The sequence below is a fragment of the Phycodurus eques genome, chromosome 10 (genome assembly GCF_024500275.1).
Source record: "Phycodurus eques isolate BA_2022a chromosome 10, UOR_Pequ_1.1, whole genome shotgun sequence".
Lineage (NCBI taxonomy): Eukaryota > Metazoa > Chordata > Actinopteri > Syngnathiformes > Syngnathidae > Phycodurus > Phycodurus eques.
In genome coordinates this window covers 24371269-24381901 of record NC_084534.1, presented here as the reverse complement: position 1 = coordinate 24381901, position 10633 = coordinate 24371269, and the positions used below count along the sequence as shown (strand labels likewise).

Sequence of the window (10633 nt, the reverse complement as noted above, 5' to 3'; positions counted from 1 at the left end):
CGGCTCCAACTAACGGAGACATATTCCTCGTGTGGTTTTTTTGGGGGGGGACATACTTGGCAAAATAAAGATGATTCTGATTCTGTTGTTGGTCCTGTCGTAAACCGAGGAACCGCTGTAAAGCAGATGCAATCGTGTTGTTCCATGCGTCTCTCTGATTGGTCAAAATAATTAACCTGAATGTAGTTACGTAACGTAACCTCCTGCGGTAGTCTGACAGGCAATACATGTCTTCCGCCTCGTAAACTGTTTGAATCCAATGAGTGTGTTAGATTGTACAGTGTGTTAGATTGTACAGTGAAATTTGAGTTTGTCTTGGTGTATTATTTATATTCAAGTATTTATGATTACATTATTTACGATGGATCCACTGTGGCTGTCGGATGCAGCTCGCCCGAGCGCCATTTCTGCCTGACAAGCAAAATTCAGGGACAAAAAAAAAAAAGAAAAGAAAAATCTTTCCAACAAACCCGGAAAAGAAGAGCGGACGATTAACACTGCTGTAAAAACAGAAGGGCGCCACGGAATGCCTGAAATAAACTTAATTATGGCTACTTTGTAACATGAGTACGCGTTCTAATGAAATTAATTTGGTCACGTTCACGTCGAGGAAGATAAAGGTGACGTTAGAAAAAAAAATAACGAAATCAGCAACTCCGAATGCGCCTCAATACACCTCTGGAGCACTGGAAAAAGGATTACAAAATGTCTGCATAACAATTAAAATGCAAAGAGCACTCAGCATCCATTCTGTAATGATTACCTAGCGTCTTTCAATATGTGCCAACTCGAACATTCCTAGCAGGTAAGTTTGGCTACTTTGCTAGCTAACCGACACGGCACAGTATCAAATGTCTTCCTTTGTACTTGTTACCTAGCTTGCTCAACTTTTATAGCCACCTATGCTGTCGCATCGCTTATTAACACGCTCCTCTGGCAAGTTCGGTGAGTTCGCGGTCACCCCTCCTGTTTGTTTCAGTGGTGTTTTCCTGCCCTCAGCTCGCCTGGGCTCTCTGGGAAATGAGCTGACTGTGGATCAGGGCTTCCAGCAACAAAACACAATGGCCAGAATATCCTGGTATCAAGAGAAGGTGGGCAGGTGTATTTATAAAAGTGGCTATTTATCACCCCGGGAACGCACAATGGCCACGGTGAAGCGAAGAAAGTCATTGGTGATTATCCGTTTTAGTTCAGTAAAATGTCGTTGATGCCACAGATTGGAGCCTACGATCAACAAATCTGGGAGAAGTCTCTGGAGCAGACAGATTTAAATGTAAGACGAAGAGAAAATGTTGTAAAAGGAGGTTGTTTGTGCGCGTCTATATCCAAGTCATCTCTCCACTAGGGTTTGGACAGCAAGCCCAGGAAGACCGGCCACATCAAGTCAGATCTCATCGACGTCGACTTAGTCCGAGGTGAGAGTCCAAGCTGCCAAGCCGTCACGTTCGGGGCCGTCATTGCTTCTCCCCTTGCAGGCTCCACGTTCAGCAAAGCCAAACCGCAGAGTCCCTGGACGGCGTTGACTCGCAAGGGTTTGGTCCGCGTGCTGCTTTTCCCTTTCTTTTTCCCGTGGTGGATCCAGGTCACCTCCAAGTCCATCTCCTCGTGCATTCTGCTTCTCTACTTTATGCAAGGTTGGCTGCGTCCGACTGATGATAAACTTTTTGGGTTTTAAATGACGGTGTAAATGTAATTAATGCAAACTAGAGAATAAATCAAAGGCAGTTAAATATAAGAATGCTGTAGATACTGTGTAAAATATTTATTTTATATTCATGGCCTGGAAGTGTTTGTCATACAAATATATAGTATAATCCTGACTTTACTACTGTTGGAGCGTTAGTTGTCGCGTTCTGACAAATGTCAAATGTCGCAACCATAAGAACGGAGTGGAAATCCGAGGACCCCCTGCAATCACAGCACAAATATAAAACTACACAATGACTTGTATCGGAATTTTATCATCAAAACTGCAGTTTACGCTTGTGGATAATTTTCCATTGAGATATTGTGAGTCGTGGTTTAAAATATTTATCTAAAAATAGCATCAACTTGCCTGTCTAAGTTTTAAGGAGGCATTCTTGTGCATTTTTTTACAATTTAAGAGTTTATGTCTGTGACATGCTTTCATCAAAATACCCCAAGGATAATTAATTCTAGGATGCTTTATACCATTTATTATTTTGCTGAAATGTTTCGGGCCCTGTGTCATGCAAATGAGTGACCCCCACCCAGTATGCTGCTGAGCCAATGGCGAGTCCGGCTTTCGTATCTCAAATAATCGTTCCCCATTAAAATGACGCAAACGCCGTTTATCCATTCCAGCCCCCATTGAAGGAAAAAAAAAAAACAACTAGTTGTTTTTCAATAAGACAGATAGCCCTCTACAGTACTGTACTTTATAGAAACATACAATAATAGCACAATTAAATAGAGCATAAATAATTAAACAGTTTGAACGTGACGATTTTATGCTTTAATATGCTTCTGGTGTTCGCACCTTGGCCACCAGGGTGCAGTATAACATACATACATACGTGCATCTATGTACATACGTACATACGTACATAGATCATGCATCTATGAACATACGTACATAGATCATGCATCTATGAACATACGTACATAGATCATGCATCTATGAACATACGTACATAGATGCACGAAGATGGTCAACAGTGCTTAGTAAGCTCAGTATGTCAACAGTGCTCAGTAAGATCAGTAAGTATATGCCTGTGAGTATTGTGTTGTTGTAATGTTGTCTTTCTCCATATGTTGTGTCGCTGCACCGATTGTGTTCAAGTAGCTGCTGCTCAAAGGGTTATAATGCCGCAACATCAATGCTAGTTTCGTTTGCCCGTCCATGGCGTTTTGCATTGTGTTTTAGCATTAGGCTCGCAGACTTGTAAGACAAGTTATGTGGTTTGTTTAAATAGACAACGTGTAATTGCCTTACCTACAATTCCCTTATGTTTAATTTTACAGTAACATTCAACTGGGAATGGCAATAAAGAGCTTGAAGCAAGCACTTGACCTCTTTTTTTTTGAAGAAGTGTACACTATCTGCCGAACTGCACCACCTCGCGTTCGTAACTCACGTTTTTGCTCGCAACTCAAGACGAAAAAAACAGGTGACGGCTAGTATCTCGAAAAACTCTTAAGTTGAGGTCTGACTGTATTTTGTCGACGTTACTATACTGCAGTGTCTGCATTTTTATCTTCGTAAAGGCACAATTGCAAAAATATAGCAGAATGTTTTTTTCTGGCTCTCATTAGATTGTTCAGGTGTACTTCATGTTGCTTCCACTGAGTGTATTTACAGTAATTAAGCCACACACCTGAGCACCACTCTTCCACTCTTCCTCTGTAGTGGCCGCCGTGGTGCTCTATGTGGAAGTCCCCGGGGCGAGTGCCAGCGAGGCGTTCGGGCCCTTGTGTCTAATGCTGCTGCTGGGCACCGTGCACTGCCAGATCGTGTCCACCGAGTGCAGCCGCTGGCCCTCGGGCGGTCCAGCCGCCGGCAACGGCAACAGCGGCAGCAGTCCGGCCCGCAGGAGGAGGTGAGATACTCGAAACCTGGCCCAAGCACTTTATGTTCTGTGTAGCAAAGCAGCCGGCTATTTTCTTTCCTTCTTGTCACGATCAGGCCCAGGAAGGGCAGGGCCCAGAAGAAACTGGACGAGAAGAATGAGAGCGAGGATAAGGAGCCGCAACTCTCATCGCCGTTCGAGGACGTCCAGCGAGCAAACAGAATGGTACCGGCATCAGTCAGACTCAGCGGATAGAAGCGGCTCGGGAAAGGTTGAAAGACACCAGACGGGTTGCAAATGTTTTCCAAAAGTACACATGACATTCGCCAAATGCAGTAAGACCTCCAAAGTCAACCTCTAAAGTGGTACAATTTGGAGTTGAAAATAAATCTTCTGGGAAAATATGAAAAAGATGATGACTTTATTGATCCCAAAGCAGGAAAATCCACTGGTTACAGCAGCAAACAATAATATCCAATATTATGAAAAGAGCAAATATTATCAAAATAAACCAGGTTGAGGGGGGAATGTTATTTACAAATAGCATCAGGTTGGAAAAAAGAAAACAGTATACTGTGGACCCTAGCATTTCATGGGAGATAGGGCCCAACCTTGAATAGCGAAAATCTGTGAATAGTTGACGGCATTTATAATTACTGTGGAAAACACATTTTTTTTTAAACATCAATAAGCGGAAAACTACCACCCATTTTTGTGTTTGTTGGTCTGAAAACCTCTCCCCATAATTAAAAAAAATATATTTTGACAAAAATCTGTGAATAAATTAATCCACGGGCGCCGAAATTACGATATTTCCGATAAAGACACTGCTCAAACTCTGTTATTTGCCATATCGCCACAGAGCAAAAGAAAGTCTGGCTTCGGCGCGTCGGACGAGCTCTCGAGTGAGGAAGAGGAGGGCGTGCAAACAGTGGACGTGATTCCCGCCGTTCCCTGGCCGCCAGCCGCGCCACCATCTTCTGTGCGCTCCAGAAAGTCCACCACCAAAGCTGCAGTCCGGCCTCAGGTCAACCTTCTTGCCCTCTGCTTGTGGACATTTTAATCTTTTTTTTTTTTTTTTTTTTTCCCAGGGTGGGGAAAAAAAAATCTTAACTAAAACTCTTAACATAACCCCACACCCCAGGATAATCGCTCAAGATTGCAATAATCCGACTCTTGCTGACTTTGAAAGGAAGTGTTGAAAAATGCTCAGTTTCAGCCTAATTGTCGCTCTGTGTTTACCCCGTTTGACCCTCCTTGTGCGACAACAGGAAGGAGCTGGGGCCTTCAAGGCAAAGCCGCGGGAAGTGGAACGCCTGCGACCCAGCGTGGGCTCCCGGCCGGCCTCAGACACCGACGACACCATGTGGGAGGAGCTCCTCCAGGGCCCCGACTCCGCCTCCACGGGGAGCAGCGACAGCGAGGGTAACGGGCGGTTCGCGGGCGGCCTGGCGCTGCAGCAGACCACCACGCTGAGCAGCGATGCCGAGAGCCTGCAGCAGGGCATCACAGGGGTAAGACCCAAGACTCTCTAACAGATGTGAATTACAATGACGGCCGCGGCATGTCGTCGCAGCACCAGCTGTCCTGGCTCCAGCCGTGCCACCCTTCCAGGGACCGAGTCAGCGCCATCATCTGGGAGCTGGGCGAGTGTAAGAAAGCGGATATGTCTGTGCTGGAGATCAGCGGGATCATCCTCACCCGGGTACGGTAGCTGTCAGATTACTTTACTGACACCTCACGGACCCTAATGTAACATTATGGATTAATTCAGTGTTTCCCAAAATTTATGGAGCCAAGGTACATATTTTGCATGAGAAAAATCTCACGGTACACCACCAATTAAAAATGTCACAAAGTGTGACTAATAATTTATGTGGTGGTCGTGGAAGAGTTGTTCTGCATGTCATTATACGTCGCTGTCATAGATACTGTAGAAGAACATAGATACCATAAAATACATTTGTGCCGTATTTTCTCACAGGCGATTTAGGCTGTTTGTCAAACGTTTACTGAATTTCACAAAATGGCTTTTCGACTGTATTAAAACGTCTGCGACGTAGAAAACGACACTTTCTGTGGGCGCAGTGTTCCGGATACTTCATCTTGTCCTTTTCAGGTGAAGCTTGCGGAGCAAGGCGTGGGCTACCTGGTGTTCGGCGGGCTGGTGACGGCCACGTTGGCACTCCTGCCCTTTGCCTTCCGCCTGGCGCAGCGTCTGGACATGTTCAGCCTCGGCTCGCCGTCGGCGGCCGAGCTCCTGGAGATTGCCTTTAGCCCGGCCAGCGCCCACACTTACGCCTTCTTCTTCATCACCACCGTACTCAGGGTGTGCCTCACGGGACTCTTCTTCTTCATGATGTGCGTGGCCGAGAGGACCTACAAGCAGGCGAGTGGCGACGCTCGAGGAGGTTTCTGTTTTTTCGCAGGATGATACAGGACACGACTGCGCTCCCCTCTCTGATACGATCCGGTGAGCCCAGAGCCGGCTCACGCCTCCATGAGGCGCCTAAAGTCGCTCGTAACAAGTTCAAAATCAGGTTTCAGTAAACCGGACCAAGTCACAGCTCAAAAGGTCTCAATGAGTGCTTTCCAGATTGCTAGGTGGTTTTTTTTTTTTGTTTTTTTTTTACAGCAAAATAAACAACTTACACGAATCCATGACTTTTCCAGTCTTTCTGTATCCCTTTTGCAACCTCTGCAGTTTCTCTGAGAACATCCTGTCTGAAGCCTCACAATAACATCTCATGATGACAAAATGTGAGCAGCATGATGACGAGGACCGCTTAAATACCGATTCGAATTGAATCGGTACGTGTATTGGTTCAAGGATCAAACGTGAATTTTACTGCTTATCAAAGAGCAAGTTGTGCAAAATATACTTAAATATGAAACAGAAATGTGCATTCAAAAGTTTAGAGAAGGTCAAATTAAGGTCACCTGTAAAAGTTATAGTACATTTTAGGTTTATTCTGAAATTGCACCCGAAAGCCCAATATCCCAATGTTTTTGTGATTAGTGTATACTAAAAATCAGCCTGTGTGTGCATTATCTTATCAAATCCAGGAGAATCCCGAGATCAAAGTTACTTGTCACACCAGGTCAACTCATTCTAATGTAACCTAAGTAGTGTCACAAAATGTTCCATCCATTGACTGTTTTTACATGATGTCTTTCCCACAGAGACTTTTATTCGCCAAACACTTCAGCCACCTGACGTCTGCTCGCAAGGCCAAGAAGTCTGAGATCCCTCACTTCCGGCTGAAGAAGGTGCAGAACATCAAGATGTGGCTCTCCCTGCGCTCCTTCCTCCGGGTACGGATCCCGCCGTCGCGACCGACCGCCGCACGTTTGTCTGACCGCTCCCACGTCTTCATTCATTGCTTGCAGAGGCGAGGGCCGCAGCGCTCCGTCGACGTCATCGTGTCCACCATCTTCCTCCTTGCCCTCTCCATCTCATTCATTATCTGTGCGCAGGTAAACGCAGCGTGTTGACACAGGTGGGTAGAGAAGCCCATAATTGTACTCAAGGATAAGTACTGCTATGTTAGAATAATATGACCCAAGTAAAAGTCAAAAGTAGTTCTCCAAACGATTACTTGAGTATTTCACTCAGTGAAAAAACTACTCGAGTACGGAGTGACTTAATTTTCTTTTGACAAAAATATTAAATAGGAACGTGCAACTTCCAATATTGCCCAACAATATCACTTTAACTAAAATAAAAATAAATTAAATCTTTATAAAATAACGTAAACTAAGCAAATTCAACGCTCATGAAAATAGCACAATAGGCTCACCGGCCAGAGATGACTTTAAAAAAATAAATGTTTTCTCACATACACAAAACACACATACACAATACACACACGTGCGTTTGTGTTCCGTGCATTTCTTTTTAACAAAAATAGTCAAGCAAAAGTAAAAAGTATGTTTCATTTCAATTTAATTTCACATTTAATTCATAGAGTTACTTAAGGCAATGCGACCGATTTAATGTAGCGTGTTCCTCCCCACCTGTGCGTTTTGAGTTCGTGTTTCTCGTGTCACCCGACGACTGAAGTCGCCGGTGTGTTTGTCAGCTTCTGCAGAGCCACAAGACTTTCTTGGACTCGCTGACCAACTGGGAGCTGATGCTGTGGGCCTCGTCGCTCGTGCTCTTCCTGCTTCGTCTCGCCACGCTGGGCTCCGAGACCAACTGCAAGTACAGCAACTCCTCTGTGCTGCTCACTGAGCAGGTCAGAACCCGGAAACGGCAAGCGTTTATATTCATTTATTCCCTCGAAATAAAACAAATGAAATGATATTTTAACCACTTAAATAAATAGGATTACTTAAATCTTGTAAAATTGCAACTTTTTTCCCTTCAGAATTTGATTGGCTCGCATTTGATTGTGGTGTACTGAATGTTGTGGCCAGTGAGTGCGCGTGACCAGCAGGTGTCACTGTGTCACTTCCACTTTGTGTGCCTTTCAGATCAATTTGTATCTGAAGATCGAGAAAAAGCCCAACAAGAAAGAGGAGCTCAACATTGTGAACAACGTCTTGAAACTGGCTACGAAACTGATGAAGGTGACGTGAGAACACACTTTGATGTGTGAGCGATAATTAACGTCCGACCTCCCGCCAGGAGCTGGACATGCCGTTCCGCCTTCTCGGCTTGACGGTCAACCCACTCATCTACAACATCACCAGGGTGGTCATCTTGTCGGCCGTGTCCGCCGTGGTCAGCGACCTGCTGGGCTTCAACATCAGAGTGAGTCGCACAGTAGAACCTTAGTAGAACTGTAAAAAAAAAAAAAAGAGAGATCTAGCAATACAGTGGTGCTTTAATTATGAGTTTAATTTGTCCGGTGACCAATTAACGACATTAAAATGAAAACAAAAATTGTACCTCAGGGCAGTGATTTTAAGTGTGGTACGAGTGCCACACGGACTCTCTCGAGTGACGCACAAAAAAATAACTGAATTGAATACAACTCAAATTTACAACGTTTAATACATGAAATTACAATCCAATGGATTCGAATGAAGCTTGTAAATATGCGTACAGCCTGTTGAAACTTTTTTTTAATCTAGTACATTTCAGTTCAGTTGTATTTAACTTTCAAGTACAGTGCAATGCATACACATTTGATCATATGAACTATTTGTTTTTAAACATTTACAGTATGTGCAAATTTTAATTGAATCAAGTGCTGTTTTTTTTTGGGGGGGGGGGGGGTTCCCCATAGTTAAATGCAGCGTTAATGTTCAAACTGTGCATATTGTTACAGTAGCTTATAAGATAGTTTTGACGCTATATTTTAATGTTGGTCATTATAGTGTTACTAGGAGAGTTAAGTCGTTTTTGTAGGGCGGTACAAGGTATAAAAAGTTTGAGAACCACCGCCTTAGCATGTTGATGATGATGCGTGCAGTTTGCTTACCTCACCTAACCTTTTGTATATATTCTTCTTCTACTTGTGTTCTCCCTACATTAACAACGCTGGTTGAGTGTTATTTTTGATTGTCGCAAAAAAAGACCCCCCGCCCCTCAAAAAAACAAAAAAAAGAGTCGCTGAGATCCACAATTTTTTATTAATACCTCCCATCTTTTCTCCTTTTCTGGAACACGACAGTTTAATCTCTTGTGTTTGTGTTTTGCAGCTGTGGAAAATCAAACCTTAATGTGAACACAGCAAAAGGACTTTTTGGCTTTTAAAGCAGAGAAAGGTCCACCCGTCGCCCCTCTGGACACACGTGCAACACTACTGACCGCCCGCCGCGTGGCGTTTCCCCCCCTTTGAATGTGGTTTAACATAACGGGAAAGTGAAATACTGTACAGTCAACTGAGGTATAACACATGCTACATAATGCCATTAATTTAACACAGGTGGGCATCTTAAGGGGTTTTTATTTATTTCAGGTTCTAGCACTTATGAATTAATAGACTATGACCACTATCTGCCTTCTCCATTGAGGACCACTGTCATGAATTTAACTATGCAAGTATGGATTGTTTAACGCTCCTGCTTATGTTCGTCTCTTAGCATTACCAACGATGCTGTGTGTTTATCCATCCGTCCATTTTCTGAAGCGCTTGTCCTCATTAGGGTGATGTCAGAGGTGAGCTGAAGCATATCCCCGCTGACTTTTGGCGAGAGAAGAGAGAGCACAGAAGTAATCGCCGGTCTGTCACAAAGCGCATAACGACCATTCACATTCACCCCTAAGGACAATTTAGAGTCGTCAATAAAACACACGTGCTTGTTTTTGGAATATTGGAGGGACTCGGAGAAAACAGCGATATTTTTTAATCATCAAAGAAATTTTGAAGTAAATACATTGAAGGTTATGTGGGGTCACTGACGGTGTAGTAGTTCACTCGCCTGGCTTCCATGAAGGCAGCATGTTTTTCACCTCTAACAGTAAATCAGCATAGAAAATGGATGGATGGAAAATGTTATGGAAAATGTATGGATTTTTATTTCTGGGATTTTTCCAATATTCACGCAATGATTTATTTTTGGAATGTGAACTTGCAGCGGGTCGCATTCGTCTGTGAACATTTTTGGTGCAGCAAAGAAACCAACATGACAGGAGAGTTCATGCAGGTTTGGGGGAACCACTTCAGCTTTGTTTTTTGTCTCTACTCCAAATGTATGAAAGAAATATGATGCAACGATGTTTAGGATTTTATTGTACGAGGATTTGTGTTGACAAATTGGGACTTTTTGCAATATCAGTTCCTCTATTTGTTTTTAGAATATGGACCAGAAAAAGCTTCGTATAATAAAATGTTTCAACTCCATTGGTGGTATTGTTTATTGGAGCAAAACAGGCATTCTGGGTTTACGACGGGTTTCCGTTCCTAAGGTGGGATACTGAATATTCACTTGGCCTGGAAAAACTGCGTGAACAACAACAAAAAGCAAAAACAAATTAATTCATTTAGATGCATAAAAATATCAAAATCTACAAGAAGTGTATTAAATAAACAATAACATGTCATGCAAATACTTAAATAGCGGAACAGGGGCATTTAAAAAATGAATCATTAGGTCTTAAAACTAAAAGAAAAATGTGTGAAAACTTTAGTTTTTGGATCATTTTTCATTTT

The 10633-nt window shown here is 43.3% G+C and overlaps 1 protein-coding gene across 4 annotated transcripts; it reads left to right on the top strand.

The window, feature by feature from the left end:
- Positions 1-314: 314 nt before the first annotated feature.
- phtf1 (putative homeodomain transcription factor 1) lies at positions 315-10324 on the top strand. 4 transcript variants are annotated; one of them, XM_061687112.1, is made up of 17 exons: positions 333-805; positions 1000-1091; positions 1217-1273; positions 1346-1415; positions 1476-1634; positions 3371-3560; positions 3647-3755; positions 4393-4557; positions 4802-5044; positions 5107-5235; positions 5650-5919; positions 6714-6845; positions 6921-7007; positions 7613-7768; positions 8007-8102; positions 8161-8286; positions 9180-10324. In XM_061687112.1, exons 2-17 carry the CDS (start codon positions 1062-1064, stop codon positions 9198-9200), a joined length of 2040 nt encoding a protein of 679 aa, XP_061543096.1. In that variant the 5' UTR covers positions 333-805; positions 1000-1061; the 3' UTR covers positions 9201-10324. The 4 variants fall into 4 exon arrangements, with proteins under 4 accessions (XP_061543098.1, XP_061543099.1, XP_061543097.1 ...); XM_061687113.1 differs by lacking the exon at positions 1476-1634 and having other exon boundaries at positions 332-805; XM_061687114.1 differs by lacking the exons at positions 8161-8286; positions 9180-10324 and having other exon boundaries at positions 315-805; positions 7613-7785.
- The last annotated feature ends 309 nt before the right edge of the window (positions 10325-10633 follow it).